The sequence below is a fragment of the Tyto alba genome, unplaced genomic scaffold (genome assembly GCF_018691265.1).
Source record: "Tyto alba isolate M040663 unplaced genomic scaffold, T.alba_DEE_v4.0 Super-Scaffold_7, whole genome shotgun sequence".
NCBI classification, from domain to species: Eukaryota; Metazoa; Chordata; class Aves; order Strigiformes; family Tytonidae; genus Tyto; species Tyto alba.
Genome location: NW_024881328.1, coordinates 34,683,539 through 34,702,666, shown reverse-complemented (window position 1 = coordinate 34,702,666; position 19,128 = coordinate 34,683,539). Strand labels below are relative to the sequence as shown.

At 38.9% G+C, this 19,128-nt stretch overlaps 1 protein-coding gene across 6 annotated transcripts in view; it reads left to right on the top strand.

The window, feature by feature from the left end:
• Positions 1–19,128, top strand: part of MYO1B (myosin IB) — a 136,273-nt gene that overhangs the window by 88,404 nt on the left and 28,741 nt on the right. For all 6 annotated transcript variants that reach the window (XM_032995199.2, XM_032995200.2, XM_042808556.1 and 3 more), the window contains 7 exons: positions 2,824–2,922; positions 3,291–3,394; positions 4,309–4,456; positions 5,177–5,295; positions 6,100–6,186; positions 6,526–6,591; positions 18,550–18,654. In XM_032995199.2, coding sequence (XP_032851090.2) covers positions 2,824–2,922; positions 3,291–3,394; positions 4,309–4,456; positions 5,177–5,295; positions 6,100–6,186; positions 6,526–6,591; positions 18,550–18,654 — 728 coding nt within the window. The remainder of the gene's footprint in view (positions 1–2,823; positions 2,923–3,290; positions 3,395–4,308; positions 4,457–5,176; positions 5,296–6,099; positions 6,187–6,525; positions 6,592–18,549; positions 18,655–19,128) is intronic.

The window sequence follows — 19,128 nt, the reverse complement described above, 5'->3', positions numbered from 1 at the left end:
AATTAGTTAACCTCATTGCTTCTAAAAATATATAAATAAGATAAACTGTGGTGAAAAATCCAAGACAGTTACCCTTCTAACATGACTAATTTGACATATGTTCAAGAAACTGTTAAATCTGCTGAAGGCATGGATGTAATTAGAAGAAGGCTTACATATATTTTGCCAGGATATGTAGCTGAGTTTTTATGACAGCATTCGAGTAAATTTATATGTAGAATATTTTTAAAGCCAAATAAGCCAAACCGCATTGCTTCAATATCCTTTGAAAATACAGCCATTTCCTGAAGTGTGTGTAGCCACTGTAGGAGCTGAAGTTGTTTATTTCTTTGAGATTAAATTTGGCTGCAATCTGTTCCAACACTTCACTGGAGAACCTTCACAGCCAGCAGGACTCTGAGCTGCCTGGCGCTCACCTTGCCTTTCTCGGCCCAAATATTAACACTTGGATGGTAGACCAGCCTCTCCCTTTCAATTATGAATGAAAAACTGGAGAGAATCAGCTATCCAATAGTTAGGCTAACCAACCAGGATGACTGAGTTTGAACCACAGCTCAAGGAGGAGAGCCCCAACCTTAAGTGAAGTTAGAGAGCTTGCATACTAGGCTGCTGGTGAGGACTACACCTTCTGATCTATGCCTTTCTGACGTAGCATCAGCCACCTGATGTTAGTCACCTGTGTTTAAAAAAATAAAACCAAAAAGATGCCAATAAAATGTAAAAAGTAAAAGTGGAAATCTGTTACCCCATCCTAAGGTAACAATGAGCTGCTGGCAATATGTGACGGCCACTTGTTTGGGTATATCTTGAGTGTGCTTTGTCACCAGGATGTGCAAACTTCCAAGTGCAGAAACAGGGCCACCTGTGGAAGGAAAGAGACTGTAGAGTTGTTGAGTTACAAAACCACAAATCTCTATTTAAATAAGGCTGAAGTTCTGACGTGATCACACGACACGTTGGATGTCACCTGCTGTGCTGGTTGCAGTTCTGTCAGGCAACTATATGTTTATGGAATAGCATAGTTCAGGTGGTCCGTAAAATATTTGAAACTTGTCCCATTATAAGCCAACCAGAAGATTAATAATACTGTCTGAATTTTGTCATTGTTGTCACTGGCAAATTATTGGAGCAGAATTTAATTTTTGCATCTATCTTGCTGTGGATTATTTGGAGGAGAGCCTCCTAAGGCTTGTATAGTTTCATGGGTTGAAGTTTGGTCTTTGGTACCTATCCCACAAGAAGGGGTGTCAGCTCAGGTAACTACAGTGGGCAACACAGGCACAATGTGCTGCCTGTAGCTCCGGAAAATATGAATATGCTCTGTTGCACTCCTCTGTTTGTGGAGTGAACCCCGGGGCAGACGCTCCCTCTCGGGCTAAGCCCTGGTGTGCCGGCAAGGCGGCACAGCCCAGCACAGAGCCACTCGCTCCCCAGCTGCTCCTCTGCACCGGGGCTGGGGGGGTGCAGCACAAAGGTGGCTGCCGCCTCTCACCTTCCCGATTGCTAAGGCAGAACAGGCTCAGTTTCAGCAGAAATGTGAATCTGAAGAAAGGTATAGTAGAATACACGTTGGATATTGCAGTAGCCAGGCAGGTCAAGTGTTTGGCAACCCCGCGTGTCCTTAAATGAACTGGGGTTCCCCGTGTTTTACTTTCGTGAAGCCTCATCTCAACTTTGTGGCAGCTCTTGTGAAGCGTGACATCCAAGCTGTGGTAATTTCCATTTTGGGACTTTGTTCTTGCATGGGCACAGCTTAGAGAGAAATTAAGCCTGGTCAGGTCAAGCTGAGGCAAGTGTGTGGTGGTAGGTGCACGGGGGAACTCCTTTGCTGTGCACTTGGAATGAGGCACTGAATGTCTCTCTGCATGTTGCTGAATATGTGTAGCTTAAGAGAAACTGTATACTGGGTACTGTGTGTTTGCTGTTTGGAAAAATGGTGTGGAGCCCTTGTGCGCCAGTGAGAAAAGAAGGAAAAGCAGGTTTTTATGGTAAGAACCAGCGAGTGACACTGATACCTGTCCAGAGGTTCTCTTACCACATCCCTCTCCCGGTGCGCTGGGAAGCACAGCCTTTCACTGCAGTACAGGCTGAACAGCCTTTGTACTGTCACCTCCATGGTAAATACGCTGTAGAGTGCGAAGCGTTTGCAGTGTGTTACAAGCCAGTGTGCGTCTGCTGCCGGCCTGGAATCCTACCCTTATTGGTAAGGCATAGAAACGTGCCCGTCACTAACGGTGGGGGACAAAGCAATCTTACTGTCAAACTACTCAATCAGTGCACTGATGCTTTTCAAAGTGCTGCTTTTCCGCTTCACCGTAAGTGTCTTGTGATGGAGCTTCTGTCAGTCCCATTAGGAATTATTTCATAGTCCAATGCTCCTGAAGATCACAAAGTGCTATACGATTATTCTGTTTAAATACTTTATTTATTTGGCTTCCTCCTTTCATTTACCCATCTTTCATGTGCTTAGCCTGTTAACATTTCAGTTCTTTTCAAACCTTCACCCATACAATCCTTCTCACCAAATGTTAATTTTGTGGTGGTACTGTAAATAGGTTGATGTCTTTTGAGCATATTGCCTCCCTGACCTGAGTTTTCTTTGCAACTCTTAAGCTGCAGCATTTACACGTGTGCTGGGTTTACAGCTTGCTCAGCTAATGTGATACATTGTGATAAGGTTCGTGTCTACCATTTATCATCTCCTAATTTGCTGCTGATGATGTAAAGCAATGAAGTAGAAAACGATAGGGGATTATGTTAATATTAAAGGGGTTTGCTCCAATAATCTTACGCTGACCTGTGAGATTTTGTTTGTTTGTTTAGATCTACTAGAGAAGTCTCGTGTTGTTAAGCAGCCAAGAGGCGAAAGAAACTTTCACATTTTCTATCAGATACTGTCTGGTGCATCAGAAGACTTCCTCTGTAAGTGTTGCCCTTGTGCCATTTTCATATATGAGCTGTCTTTATATTTAATGTGCTGTTCCATGCACATCATCTTTTGTGGGAAATGTGATATTGATTCATTTTTCAAATTACTGGTGGTAGTGGCAATAGTAATACCTGGAGTGTAAATACATGGTTTGGTATTATCCAGGTATCTGAGTCAGAATTGGCCTTGCAATGTATTATAGAAAAAGAAGAAAGCCTTATTCAGAAGGCTTGCAATTAAAAGATCCTTGAAGAAAACTTGATCCTACTAATAACAACAGTTCTTGACAATACTGGTTCTGGGCTAAAAGAGCTACTAACAAGAATGCTGTTACTACTGATATTTTTATTTGATTTGTTAGGCAAACTCAAACTGGAGCGGGACTTCAGCAGATACAACTACCTGGGCCTTGATTCTGCCAAAGTGAATGGAGTGGATGATGCTGCAAACTTCAGAACAGTTAGGGTAAGAAGTAACAGGGGTTGGGGCAAACCCCAAAGGGCTGTAGACTAACGCAGAGCTCTTACGCGGCTGGGCTGGGCTGGGCTGGGCTGGGCGGGCTGTCTTTTCTGAGTGTGAGCACTGTTCATGCAAGGGTATAGCGTGTTTGCATGGGGAAGCTTAGCTACAACTAGAAAATACAAAGGACCAAGCTTCTGGAGTATGCTAGTGGGAATACAGAAAAGACCAAAAAAAGAAAAGAAAAAAAGTAAGGAAAAAGGAGGGGAAATTAAAAAAAAAAAAAAAACAAAAAAAAACCAAAAAAAAAACCACAAAAAACAGACCCCTTGATCAGATCATGGAAAAGGTTATATTGTGTAGTTGCTTATGATGGCAGTGACTGAGCTTCATGAACCAGGTGATGCTGCCCAAGTTGGAAGAAAAACAGGGCTGGAATGGTTCTGAAGATGATTTGCCATGATGTATTTTCTTGTTTGTAGTCAGCAACAGGAAGAATACAGGACCCTGTTACCCAGTGTATGCAAATTTAGATTCTAAAAGTTACTGGCTTTTAGAGCAACTGAGTGGACTGGGAAGACAGCAGTACCTGTTCATTTGACTGTGAAAAATTGGGTTGGATTATAAACTAAGTGGTTATAAAGAGGAAGTTCTGCATTTTAGAAACCCATAAACTGAATGAATCCTAGAAGTAGACTGGACTGACATGCCAGCTCGATTACCAGATCTTCTTTAACCTGTCTTTAATATTAAAAAACTTACTTATCTACATGTAGTAATTATATCATGTTCTTTCTGTAGCAAAAGTGTTCATAAAACATTTCTAATTTATGTAATACAGGTAAATGGTGAATTTTGCAAGTATGATCTGTTTAAATGTAGATGCTTTTAGCTCATAATTTTATCTGTCCCCTTTCCAGAATGCAATGCAGATTGTTGGTTTTATGGATCATGAAACACAGTCTGTTTTTGAAGTGGTGGCAGCCGTTCTGAAATTGGGAAATATTGAATTTAAGCCTGAGTCTCGTGTGAATGGTCTCGATGAAAGTAAAATCAAAGATAAAAATGGTAAGATGAGGTTTGTCATGAGAGGACATTAAGATGAGATTTGTGCTGAGAAAACACTAATTTATCTGAAGTCATTATTAATTTTGCAATTTCTGTAGACATACAATATCCTTACAAACAAATTAAATTAGATTGTTTCCAAAACTCACCCACTGGCAAATATGGGGTTGATTTCTCTACAATTTCAATCGTTCTGTTTGATATTCCAAAAATGGTTATTTTCTGTTTTTCTACTTTATTAAGTAACACTTTCTTTTGAAACTTTAAATAGTGCTATGTATTTCTGTAACTGCTTGGTTATTCTGCAGTGGATGCTTTTTTTTTTTTTTTTTTTCATTTGTAGTAGTTTATCTCTGCCTGTAGTGTCAGATTCATTTGGTCATGTTTTTGCAGTTGATACATTTTGAAAGTTCATTTATTTCATTTGAAAGTTTTTCATCATGAAAAGTAGTCTGTGATAAATGGAAGAAAAGTTTCTTCACAAAAGTAACCAGATAGAAAGTCCTTTCAAAACCAATAACCCTGTTTCCTCATGCTGTGCCTATTTTTCAAAACTTTGCTTGGCAGGGTTGATGTGAGAGAGCGTGGATGGGGGACACTTCTGTTGAAGAAAATCTGTTTTGGGAAATTGCTGAACTACTAAAAAAATAATAGTTTTTGGCAAGAAAAAGAAATTATATGAAAGGATTAATTATATTTACGCCCTTCTTTGCATCCTAGAACTCAAGGAAATCTGTGAGTTGACGGGTATAGACCAGTCTGTACTGGAAAGAGCTTTCAGCTTCCGGACTGTTGAAGCCAAGCAAGAGAAAGTTTCAACAACACTAAATGTGGCTCAGGTAAAAAGAGGTCCTGATTTTAAAGGAAAGAATTGCTTTAAGTGGCAATTTATTCTACATGAGTAAACCATAACTGTGCAAATAAAAACTACAACTAATAGGCTAGACTGAATAAAACATATTACTAGCGTGAGTTTTTTCTTCAGCACTTTCTTCTAAGTGTTCAAATATACAGGATGTTTTGGTTTTATGTGTGAATTACCTCAAAAAGATGAGGGGTAGGAGAATGTTGCAGAGAATGAAAAAGTGAAACAGTTCTGCAGAAAATACATGTTGAAAGTATTGTGGCTGACTGTTATCGTTTAGAGCAACTGATGTAATTTCATGTGAACTGTGTGTCCCAGGCTGCTGAAAAACTTTGGCTGCCAGTGTGAATTTATCTTTCTGTAATGCTGCACCACATTAGAGAGCATTACATTTCTGTAATGCTGCAGTGTGATTGCCACCTGTGTCTCGTCAGCGCAGGCTGGCGGGAGCGCCGTTTCCGTAACCGCAGCTGCTCAAGTCCCTTTGCTGAGGATTAGGATGGGGGATGCGAGTCTTTAGAGGCTATCTGGATGAGCGGGAGGGGAGTCGAGGTGCCCTGAGCGTGGCTGAGGTGCCAGCCAGCCGCGGCCGGGCAGCGGAGGGGTGCACTGCCGAGTGTCCCGGCACCTCGATCCGGTTCTGGGGCCTGCTTAGCTGGGGGCACTGCTGCCTGAGCCGTTCTCACTCACTTCACAGCACCTTTAAGATATGTCAGTAACCTAAAAAGTTTGGGATTAGCCCAGCATTTATAAAATTTTTCTCCTTCCTTCTATTTAGGCTTATTATGCCCGTGATGCTCTGGCTAAGAATTTATACAGCCGACTGTTCTCTTGGCTTGTTACCAGAATCAATGAGAGCATTAAGGTATTGTTGTTTTGTGCCTGTAAAAAAAAATCAATAGAAATCCTTTGGATTAAAGCAGCCAGTAAAGCTGTATTTAACAATTTCATTTTTCCTGGTTGTACACTGTTACACATGGTATAGATGAATAATTGTATCACAGATCAACAAGTTGCTGTCTGCTCTGTTTTTAAGCTTACGAAAATATTCATGTTAAGTGCATTTTGGGAAACCATGCTTAACACATACTTAACATTTTAGTTTGCAGAATTTGATAGCTTACTTATGAGATACATTAGTTTTCTTGATTCCCAAGGGTGAAATATACAGATGACTGACTCAATGTTTAATTTTTTTTTAAAGGCACAGACAAAAGTGAGAAAGAAGGTAATGGGGGTGTTGGACATCTATGGCTTTGAAATTTTTGAGGTAAGACCTTTATAATGGAAAACATTTAATGTGAGAGCTGTTACTGAAGCTTGAGAGAGGAGTTAATGAATTTGTAATCAGAATACATCTAATTTGAATCAAGTGTGTCATTCCTGACCGAGTAAAAAAAAAAAAAAAACAACCTAGAAAAGCAAGCCAAAGAGAGACATCTTAGCATGTCTGGCAATTGAAACAAAAATTTCCGAAAGCCAAACTTGTACTTTTACACCAAAGGTAAATAAGTATTTATGTTGGGTAAACTAAATGTATTTTGTTGTGACATACATTCTGAGCATAAGAGAAACTCTGGCAGTGTCATTTCTGCCCTGAGGCATTTTATGGATGTCTTTTTAACAAGCTTTGTATCCTTTAAAAAACACTACAAAAGCTATACTTTTTTTTTTTTTTTTTCCCCTGCCAAATTAAACAAGGGATTCTATTCCATTTCATCTCTATTCACTTAGATAAATATTCTGTACTGATTCCTAGCTAATGATCTGTGGCTCACTGCTGTTTGTTTATGATAGTATTTTTAGATTGGTGGCATTTTGAAACAAAAACGATCAATGAGGAGTTTTTAATTGTGTTAGAGCACACCAGGGAGAGGGAATTTTCATAAATCTTATTCTGACAGTTTATTTTAAGAGATTTATAGATCTTGGTTGGAACCTATATAGTGTTTAAACTAGAGACTTAACTGGGGAGAAGAATCGGTAGAAAACATGAAGTTCTTACCCACTTCCCTACATTCCTTTTGAAAAATCCAGAGAATATGTTGAAGCTGTGTAGAAGATGGGAATAATCCAAAAAAGAGTAATTATACATGGGAGGGCAGCGTAAGTTTTATTTCAGAAGTGCAACATCAAAGTATGTGCAAATCAAAATACCTCTATGAAGAGGAAAAACAAAGCTGAGACTTGCTTCAAGGGTTTACTAAGCTAGGTTGTGTTGTTTGCATTAAACATAAGAGCGTATTTATGAAAATATACTGCAAGCAGTCAGGTGGCTGAGTGGAGATCTTGGTGCCAGATGTCTTTGGAGATGGTCCTCAGCATACCTTTAGGAAGCTGGACACTGGGATGGTACTGCTGGCATCTCTGGGCATGACTTGTTGTCACTAGCTCTTCCTTTTATGTTTGATTAAGGATAAATGTAGGGTGAGGTGAGAGACAGAAGCTTACACTATCACAGAAGCCAACTGAGTAATTGTGTTTGTGTGATGGTGTTCCAGAGACAGGGTTGTTTCTCACATGTGATTATATTTTTTTGTAGGAGTTCAGCACGTCAGAAGGTCATTAGTAGTTGAATACAGGTGATGTAGTTTTGCAGAATTAAAATGAAAAAACAAGGCTCTTTTCACTTACCTTTCATACCAAATAGCTTTCTCAATTCATACAAACTCAAAAGCTTTAAAATAATACAGGTAGTTACTGTTCACTCCTTTAAATACCGAGTATTGCTTCTACTGGAAAAGGTGGAAGAGGTTTGCCTTGTGACTTGAGGATCAAATTCATCAGTACTTTCATACAAGATGAGACTCTTCCTTTCATGAGTTAAGACCTGTGGTGAGAGCATTAGCCAAACTGCTTGGTTCAGCTCCCATTCGGAATGGGAGTCAGGTAGTATGCTAGGAACATACATGGCTTGTACTATACCATGTTTTAATTTAAAGAGGTTTGAAAAAGCAATTTTGATTTGTTTAAGTTTCTAGAGGTAACAAGTACAGTTACTGGTATGGACACTGCATGGCAGAACTATAATTCAAAGCATGAATGATGGAAAAACAATCCATTAGAAAATCCTGAATCAGCTCTATTTCCAGTACTGCCCATTTAGCCATCTCTGTTTTTCCAGGCAGGTTAATTTTATAATCAGAAACTGCTGACTTATCCTCTGTTGAAACAAAAGCAAAGATATTCTTCCAAGGCAAAACAAAATTAATATTCTCTGCAGCTCCAGTGGGAACAAAAGATGATGTTATGTCCTAATACTTAAACTGAGTAAAATAATTCTGTAATGAACACTATATAGGCAAAGTGTAACTGGTCTTGTAGTTGCTTGAATGAATGTCATGTAGTAAGGTCAATTAAGAGGATGCCTGAAAAATATATTTTTATGTTGAGTTTTGTAACAAATGATTCTCACAAAAATTACTAAAGATCTTGAGACAAGGCTTACAAAAATTATTACTGTTTAGAATTTAAGTAACCACTTCACAGAAAATATGTTTAAAGTTAATGATATTAAAACAATCCATCCATGAATTAAGTTTTAACATTGTACAGTACCATAACTCAATGAAAATTCAATAATGTCTTAAGATTTATGTCATTAAAAAGTAGAGTGGAATTTGGAGTGCTTTGCTGCGTGGTACATTTGTAAACACAATGGTGAAACATTCAAAATATTAGCTGAGGTGTAGCTAATGGCAGTAACTATATCCATCTAATTATAACGTACTTAAAACCTCTGACTAAAAATGTGCAGTTCCTTTTTGAACCTAATTCTCAAGTCTGATTTTCATGTCTGTTCTTGAAGGTCAGAACTAAAGTTATCTCTAAAAAGAGTGTATTTTGGCAAATATGTGTTTGAAAGACTTCTTCATCTGTAAACTTGTGCGTTTTAAGCTTGTAAGCTATTTGATATGCTGAAGGTAAAAAGGCCTACTTTAGTCATGTCTCTACTCAGGAAGCAGATAGATTTATCATTAGTCCATGTTCTTGGACCTAAAGTGTCCTTGTACCTTGCAGACAGAACATATCAAAAAACATAGAAGGTGTAGTAGGAGCTTTTTATAGAGAGGCTAAATATTTACCCATGAAGCTTCATACCATTGAAATAAGTAGCAAGATACGTGTTTACTGAAGGGTGATTTCTTCCCCCCCACCCCCCGCCTCCCCCTTTAATACTACACTTACCCACCCAGATTGCTGAAATAATAGACCATTGTTATTCTAGTTTATCTGTTTTGTCCTGAGATTCTCACTTAAAAGTTATTGGAATACATTTTAGAATAGTCTGCTTCCACTGCAAAAACATTAATTTGCTACAGATTTTCGAGGTTTTTGTTTTGTTTCATAATAGGCAGGGCAGACAGTATTTCTTGGGCCTTATTCCTGCTTAGGATGATTCCTTGTATCATCCTACAGTTCCTCCTGTAAGAAGAGTAAAAAAATCTGGACTTGCCATTCTGAAAGATGCTATGCTTCACCTTCTGATGACAACAGCAGTCGTGTTCTATTATAGGCAAATTGAAGCTTATATAAAAGAAATCTTTTTCATCTGTTTTTGAAAGATTACTTTATTTACTGTCCATGTATTTTCTACAATTTTCTGTAAATTAAGATGAAGTTAATTTACAAAGTAACTGGAGGTTTCTTGAAACTTAATGAAGGAAAGATAATGGAGTATTGATAAAGCTGGCATAAACTCTTTGGGATTTGGTTTCTGCTAGTATTTTTATCAAGTGCAAACCCCATTTTTCAGACAAACCCAAAAGCTATCCAAGAAAGCAGATTTATGGACTTGACTGTCCAAAAATTCAGATTAGGGAATTTAAATCCATCAATAATCCTCTGCCTGTGTGGGTTTGGCAGATGTCAACAGCAAGCTTGGCTAAACAATCCACAAAATAGGTGCTGTAAAGCTGCGTTTATTTTTGAATCCTGCTATGCCCTTTGTGGTAAGCTGTATGCTGGGACTGAATGTCTTCAAAGCGAAATGCTGAAGTGTTGGATGTCTCTGTGTGAATTGTCTATGGGCAAGGATTTAGGGACTAGGATTAGTGTGAAATGCAGGCCACAGGACTGGGTTGGTTGTGTAATGCTGCTGGAGCTTGAGCAATGGATTGAAGCTTGACACTAATTGCTCCAAATATGTTTATCCACATTTTTGGGCAGCAGCATGCGTACTGAGCCTGCAGTCTAGACTGTGATTTGAGGTGGGGTAGGGATGATGGTTGGTGGCACTGGGAAATTCAGAACCAGCTCGATTGCAGACTTCCTGGGGTAGGTTTAGGGCTGGTCCCATTTTATTCCACGTTTGACCCCTGTATTTTTGAGCAGAAGCGGTTTCCACATCTCTGCAAAATGTCAGGGTAGAGTTGTGGGAGGGGTGGGGTTTATGAAAAAGAAATGAAGGCTGTAGAAGGCAGATGATGGAGGACCTGGCAGACTCATTCTGTTCAGTTTGGACATTTAATTTTCTGTTGAGTACGTTCCCTGTGTAGATGAGAGCTAGGGTATGTGAAAATGAATGTCATGGAGGAAGTGTGAATATTTCATCCTGCCTAGTCTTCAGAGATAAAAATGTCTGTTTGTGCTTGTAGGCTTAAAGGGCTTTATTCTGAATCTTCAGGTGCCACTGTGTAGCTGGTCCATATGATGAAGTTAGTGATTTGGAATGCAGCTTTATGAAAGTTCAGACTGTCAAACAAGGCTTATTCATGAAATTTGCCAGGCCCTGAGAAGACAGGTTGAAAGTGTGAATGGTTTCTGCTCAATCCCTTGGTGGAGCAGTTTGTTCCATTTATTTTAGCCTGGTGAGAACTGGGGATGCACCTGAGATAGAGCTGCAAAAGTAAAGGCCGGAGAAAGAGGGACTGTTTCCATTTGGCTGGCATCTGCTGAGGGTTGGCCTGAGGTGACGTGAATGCCTTGCCTTTGAGGTCAGCATCCGACCAACTCCTTTTGCTTCAGGTACACAAGAACATGCAAAGACGTGTCAGCCTCCATCACTTTCTGCATAAAACCCAGTAGTAAATAAAATTACCACCAAAAAGAGGGCAAAACAAGCCATCCAGCAGTAAAACCAAGTCCATTTCTCAGTCTGTGATGCACTTTGATAGTGCTTCTATTTATTTACGGCAATTAGCTTGTTTCTTATATGTAGAAGTCACTTGTAGTGATGGAAAGAAGCTTGGTCATATTGCATGTACTACATAAAATGTCATATGGGTATTGATAAAATGCCAATATTTTCATTGATGGAATCCCTTCGAAATACAAATAATGCCGTTTCATTATATTAATATGTTCATAGTTGTGGTAATTATGTTTTTAGAGGGAGATAACCAAGTAAGAAGGGAATAAACATTGAAAATACTTTTCTGACATATTTAAGGCATGAAAAAATTGATCAGGTATTTCCACTTTTACCATAAACCTATATGACAGCTTGGTCCCATTGCTGAATAGTTGCTTTGCTTCTTTCTATCTTGTTCATTACATGAAGGAAATTACAGCTGAAGAGCAGGCTGAGCTCTGAGAGATTGCTGCTGGCCCAGAGACTTCTCCCCCTCCCTCCCCAAGGATCATTTTACTGGAGAATGGTCTAGTTATTTGCTCAAAAGATGACTTATTAGAAGAAAAAAGAATGACGAAAAAAAAGCATATGGAGAAAATAATTGGCTTATCAGGATCTTCTTTTATCTTCATCCTTTTTTTTTTTTTTTTTTTTTAATCTTCTCCACCCTTCTTTTAGGCTCTGCTGACCTTTTCTTCGTGTCTTGACTTTGGCTCTAACTCAGCCATGGATATCTGCTGTTTTGGATGTTGCCTTAATCTTCAAACCATAATTTCCAGCTGCCTTTTCTAGGCATTCTACCTTGCAACAGATTTCCTTTTTGGAGTTGTTCAATCCTTTTTCTGATGGCCATCAGCGTATCATATACTGGCAAGCAGCAGTGTCAAAATGCATGTACCCGGCCCTCTATTCAGTCTGATCGCACAGGACAAAGCTCAATGTAATGTGAAAGAAGAAAACTGAATTTTTAATCTATAATTGATCAACCACATCTGCTGGCAAGTGTTATGAAAGAGGAGAGCTTTGCAGGGAGGGATGCTTGGTAGGAGTCCTAGGTGCTATGGGGATTTTAAAATATAATTAAAGCAATAATTTCCTTAAGTGATAGAATGCTCAGAAGCAGAGGTGCATCCCAAGAAATTAATCACATTATCATTTAAGTATTTAGAGAGGCTTATTTTGCAAATGCAGGTTTATGAAGTAAATCCTATTGGCTGTCTGTTTTCAACAGAGGAAGTATTTGAAATGCATGAAATGGAGCAAATATGAACAAAAGCTTCAGGTTGCAAGAATAACGTTTTGCCCTACAGCAGCTATTCTGTTTTAGTAGAGGAATGGATATGATTATATAGTATGTTCTTGCCTATTTGTAATGCCTGTTTTTCCAGGACTATAATTTATCGGGATGAGTTTGTTGAAGTGATTGTACTTGGGTTTCCCTGTGGATCACACATGCATATTGCATGCACTGAATTCAGCGTAGTTTCTTGCCCTTGTAACTCCACATTTGGTTTAGACCTGTGTGTTGGCACCACAGATGAGAGCAGGATGGATTTCGGAGGGCCTGGTTCTCTGCTAGTGCCAGTAGCATCAATAAGGACTGCAGCTGGTTGTGCTACACAGATATGGAAAAAAAGATAATCCCTGAAGCATCAAAATATATCTTTTGCTTCCATTAGATACACTGAAACATATTGTATATATATGTAACTATAAATATTCCATCATACATAGTTTGATACATGGAATATTTGTAGTTAAATGATATGCTTCTGGGGTTCTTTGCCTAGAGAGATATTTACACAAAGGCACAGAGCTTATTCTAGTTTACATGATATATTTTTCAATTAAGTTTGATAGCTTGAATGTTTGTATATCTAAACAGAAAAGTGAGGGATAAATATTGATAACATATCTTCACTAACTTAGCTAAAATAAAAAAAAATGGTCATAACTGGGTCACATATAGCCCATTGCTTTCTAAGATAAAAACAATGTATTTTTTCATTTTCTTAAAATGTTCTTTCCCCATTTTGCTGATTTTCATTTTCTAGTATTTATATATCTTAGTTTCATCTCATAAACTCTACGTTTCATCTCATAAAATTGTATGCTTCTGTGGTCATACATAAAAATCCCTATCCCCAGACACCACAGTGGGTTATAAATTAAATTTGCTGGTTGGTTTCACCATTCATTCCACTATTCATCTCTGTGAAGTGATTATGTTGGTCTTTTATCATCATTACTTTTGCCACCTGGCTTTTTCTCTCAGAGCCTCAGTAGTGGTCTGGGAGCCTGATGGAACTACTTGGGATCACCTGCCTATGGCAGGAGGAGGTCAGAGACTTCTGATGCCTGGACCTGTGTTGATACTGGAAAAATTTACTTTCTGGGGCTGTATGTGTTCGAGCAAAAGCATCAGTCTCTGTATGCCTTCCGCCTTCCCTGCCCATATTGATCAGAAAGTTTATTTTACTAGCATTAATTCTGTTGATTTCAACAGACAGTCTCATGACTTGAAATGTTTAGGTTTTGCTTTAAATTATGCTTTTCTTTCAAATACTTCTCATGCATTTTTCAGTTGTATGTGTTTGCATAAGGTATTTGAAAGGTGTTGCTGAACACCTTGTCCGTGTGGGTTGCAGACTGAGCAATATGTAGATTTTTGAATTGTCTCTCAACAGGAGCTGATGTGTTGAAAGGTTAAGAAGGAAGAGGAAGTATTGAGAAACACCTTGTATAGATGTGATACTGATGATATAGCTGTGTCTGTAGATTTGGATCAACAAAACATGCTTGATTTGGGGAAAACAGTGAAGTGGAGAGGACACAGGAAAATAAAACAATTAAACTAGGACTTTATTAGACGGGGGGAAGATAAGAATTTATCCCTACCTGCTAGTATGGAAAAGTTACCCAGTTTTCAGTTTTAAGTAGGTATCTTAGTTGTCTCAGTGTGTCTGGAAGTCACTGAAATCTGGGTAGTCAAAACTGAATTTGAATTCTCTATGGGGAGAGAAGTTTAGAAAGTAGCTGCTTTTCATAGGAAAATGCCCTGGTTTAGGTATTTTGTGCTTGTGAATCTAATGCAAGAAATTACACTCGGTGTACAGAGACATTTCCGCCTGAGACCAATAAGAGACTTTTAGCTTTTTTTTTTGTTGTTGTTGTTGACAAAAATGTTTTTATTTTGTCTGTTTGCTACTGGCATTTTAATGGTATAACAATGTATAAGGTCAGGAACATCCATATATATTTTTTCAGATGATTCCATGATACACATGACTGAATCTTCCAAAGAAGAAATTAGGTAAAATGTTAAGAAACAAAAAATATTTTCCTTTGACTTTCAAACACCTGTATATAATTTACATAATAGCAGTGGTTCAAAACTAGAACTTTTTATGTTTTTATGTTTGACTCTAACAACCTGAGTGAGTACAACATTGTGATCTGCTTGTATAGTGCTATATTTTTGCACAGAGCTGCATTTTTAGAGTTCAAAAACTTGCTATTCGTGAAATGCCACCCTGATGCCCTGTAGTTTGTAGGTTGATAAAGAATAAAGTTGTATGACCAAGACACCATTATTTGTGAAAAACACAGTGAAGTAGGCTTTGATTCTTGTCAGTGAATTTTTCTACTTGTCTAAATTTATTGTTGCACCTGGTAAAAGGTTGAGAGGATAAGCTGAGGTTAGTTGGTTAATCAGTATCTATAAATTTGACATAACTAAGACTATCTCAGGTGACATTCTGTTTCCCAGCACCTTTAATTTAATTTGAGAGACTGCGTGGGTTTTTTTCTTCTGCAAAGTTTGTATTTTGTATTCCACAGTGATTTCAAAGGGATAGGCTGAAATGCTGCTATAAAAATGCAGGGATTGAAGTGATGCTGTCAACATTAAAGTAGCAGAATTACAGCATGGAAGAGAAGATGACACTTTGAGAAGTGCTGGTCCAAAATATTTTTTTTTCCTAACATTTTCTAAGAATATTTGAATTTACTCGCTCTTACTGAAATCTGGGGTCTGACCGTGCTGCTTCTGTGTTGGTCAAACCCCTTTCTGTGGCTTAATGTGAACGGTCAGTGCAAGGAGCAAGTACAGTGTCTGATGGCTGGGTCCTTCCAGCCTGTTTCCCCCAAATGGATTTGTAATGTGCTGTCGCTGATATTAATAATTCTCTATTGCCTTCTAAAAAATCATGTCAGAAGTTCATTAGATCCCTTCTTGTTCTGTCATATTGATTTCTAGGAGCCTTCATTAAAATAATGGGGGGCAATTTATTTGTGAGCATTTGTCTATATGCTTTGTGAAACACTCACATGATTAAAAATTATAGATACACAATAAGGAAGAATAAATTCAGTCTTTGTTGCCTTGCTCAGATTTGCCCAGAGATAAACGCTCTAATTGGTGTTTCTTAAAAACTGTAAAAGGAAATGCCTCTCTCTGAAGTGTATTTAACTTACCGAATTCCTTCCGGTCTGTTCAGAGTTAAGTGTTTTGAGAATTTTAATAATTCCAAATATTTTTCCTTGTTTTTTTTTTTTCTCTAATTAACTGTTAGCCTTTTGCTCTGTATTGTACATAAAGAACAAAGTCACTACTGCTCGTCAATGACTTTTTTCCTGGAATAGCAATTTTCAGTGGCTTGGCAATGTCATATAGAATTTCATAGTTTAAAGTGAGTGATTTTTGAAGACCTCTGTGGATTTTGGTTTGCCTTTCTTTGGCAAACCATAAATATCACAGATACATAGCAAATCGGGAAAGCATCTAGCAATTACTTTAATATATTGTTAATGACCTTTTAGTTAGATGGTTTAGCTGGATTTGCAGTTCAGTTTCCATCCTCTTTTGAAGATGAAGACTGTGTCTAACATGAGCAAAAAGTCCTGCAGTCCTGCAGTCCCTGTAATGTGGTCTTTTGGAGAACCAGTCTTTCTGCGTTGGGTGGCATGTGCCTGGCAGGTGGATGCAGAGTGTGTTTTACCCTTCCCTTTGTCAAGGTGATGTGTCAGTTTGGGGTCCTTTTACTTCAAACTCAATATATCTGAAGTTATGGCCATATCTGAATGTGTCAAATGAACTTTTACTCATTGTTCCTCCTGTACTCTCTCTTCCCTTCCCCATTCTTCTCACTCCTTACAGAGGTTTGTCTACTGAAGGTTATATATATGGCTTTTTGAGACAAAAGATACACAGTGATTTAGAGACATGACAATGCAAGAATGCCATTCTGTGTTACACTCTGATGTGCCTCAATCCTTTGGTTTCTTTGATAATCTTTGTTTAGTACATAAAGATACACTCATCTACAAAGTAGTAATACATAACATTTATGTAGTGCTTCACATGTTCAGTGACATACATATATGACTGGTAAAAAGACTGATATACTTGGTATGCTAAATAAATGCTAATACATATATTCTGTGTTGTTATGGAAGTAGTATAAGTACTGACTGCGGTTTATGTAATTTCTTCTTGCAACAGAATGCAGTAAGTATGACTTGTTTGCAGTGCTGATTTTGATGCATGCCGTAGTTTAACTTTCTCATCTAGAGCTACGCAAGTTTTGCAATCTGATCAATAATTGCAATTGGTGTGAGGGGCAGTTTGACACGGCTGAAAAAGTTTGGTGATCAGCTATGATTTTGCTTTACCTAAAACTAAAATTATAAAAGTAATCTGTGCTACTTCAATATTTTCTAATCTGCTTGTGTGTTCTTAATCTAATTTAGCAACCAGATCCTTAATTTAAACATTTAAATGATTGCAGTTGTCCTTAGTCATAAAAATTCTATCAACATAACTTGAGCTTCACAGGTATTGTATAGCAGATTTATTTGGTAGTGTAAGAAGTCTAATGGTTTATTCTGCAAATTTTCAGGCTTTCTAAATAACCGAAGTGTTCCTGATGACTAGTAATTTAAAAAGGGGGGCGTGGGGGGAGGGGGGAGAAAGGGCAGGGTGGAGGGAACCCTACAACCCCACACCCGACAAGACCAGCAGCTGATATCCCAAATTAGTCTTGATTGTAGTTATTTCTGCAGATACGCCTATGGAATTGTTACAGTATTAATAATGACTCTTCCCAGCACTGGAAAAAAAACAGTGAAGCTGCAGTTCCCTTTTTCTTTTTTCTGAAAGGGGCATTTTAAACCAGTCCTCAGAAGGGGCACCTGGCCTCCAGCCTACACTCGTTTGAGATAATGGAGACGAAGTGGTGAACCACAGCTTCTGTTCTGTGGTCCTGGCCCTGGTGACACCAGCAGTGAAACTTCAGTTGACTTGAGCGTGGGAGGGCTGTACCTGTGGTATCTGGGGCTCGCTGCGGCGATGGCTGTGGGTGCTGCCGTGTGTCCCTCTGGAAGCGTGCCGCTCTAAGGTCGTAGTCCTGCCGTGTAGCCGGGGTGGAACAGGCTGCCGTCGCCCAGCAGCCTTCCCGCTGCCCACCCCTCCTCCCGGGGTCTACCCCTTTCCCCGGTCCCTTCCGCAAAGGGTCACGCATACGCTTGCTCCCTAACCCAGTTTTATATGGATTAGCCTTTTAGAGGATTTTTGGTTGATAAAGTTATTTTAATTCCCATCGTTTCAGGGGGAAATTATATGAGCAGTTTGTTGGCAGGGAGGAGGTGGGTTGACCTCTGGAGCCAATGATCTCATAACCCAGGCTCAGCTGCAACCGAAATAGCAGCTTGGGCCTTGATCTGTAGTGAAATAGGATCCTTCATTGGCTACTGAATGGAAAAGAGCTAATGCTACTGTCATAATTTTATTGATCCGAACCTGCAGGAGACTGCCTTTTACATGTGGGGACAGCTTAGTGCGAGCAAAACTTCTTTTGTTTATTCCCTGACACCGCAGGCGCCCTTATAACTTGTCCCAAGGAATTGGTACAGAGGCATCATGAATGTAACCTATAGAGTTTTTGTCCTTCCCAATGGAGAAAGCCTCAGGGAAGGATTTGGTCTAAAATTTCCAAACTAATCTCAATAAAATATTACTCCAACCATCACATCACAAAACTGGAAGGAATAGTTAATAATGCAGCTTGCTGGCTTGCAGCTGCTGCAGGAACTTACTCCAGCTCAGTTTCCAGGGTGTTTACAGAACAGCAAACGTAAACATGTTTTATCTGACAGGACAACAGCTTTGAGCAATTCATTATCAACTACTGTAACGAGAAGTTGCAGCAGATCTTCATTGAACTTACCCTCAAAGAAGAGCAGGAGGAATACATCCGAGAGGTAATACTGGAATAGATCTTTCCTTATCTTCTCCTCTTCCCATTGCCACTGTAAAGGTACACAGACATGCATGCTGGAACCCCTTTTCAGGGAACAGAGTCACTTTTTGATCACAGGCCTGGCATGGAGCATGCTTGTGTAGGACTGTGTGGTAGTTACATTAAGCAAAAAAAGTTGGTTTTGGTTTTGCTTCACATTATGACTTCTCCAAGTAAAACCCAGACCAACTCTCAGTCATTGGCAGCAATGACTGGCAGTTCTGAGCAAGGGCTAGTTAATTTATTAGAAGACTAATATCACTTTCTGGTATTAGGGCCATTACCCTACAGCCTGTGTTTTGGATTACACAGTAGTGTCTGGGATACACCCCAGCAGCAGCCACAGCTAATCCTGTTTCAAAAGGGAATTGGGTGGGTAAAACAATAGCATGCAAGATGAAAGAAACTGCAAATAGATTTTTGGTTCTAGTTTTCC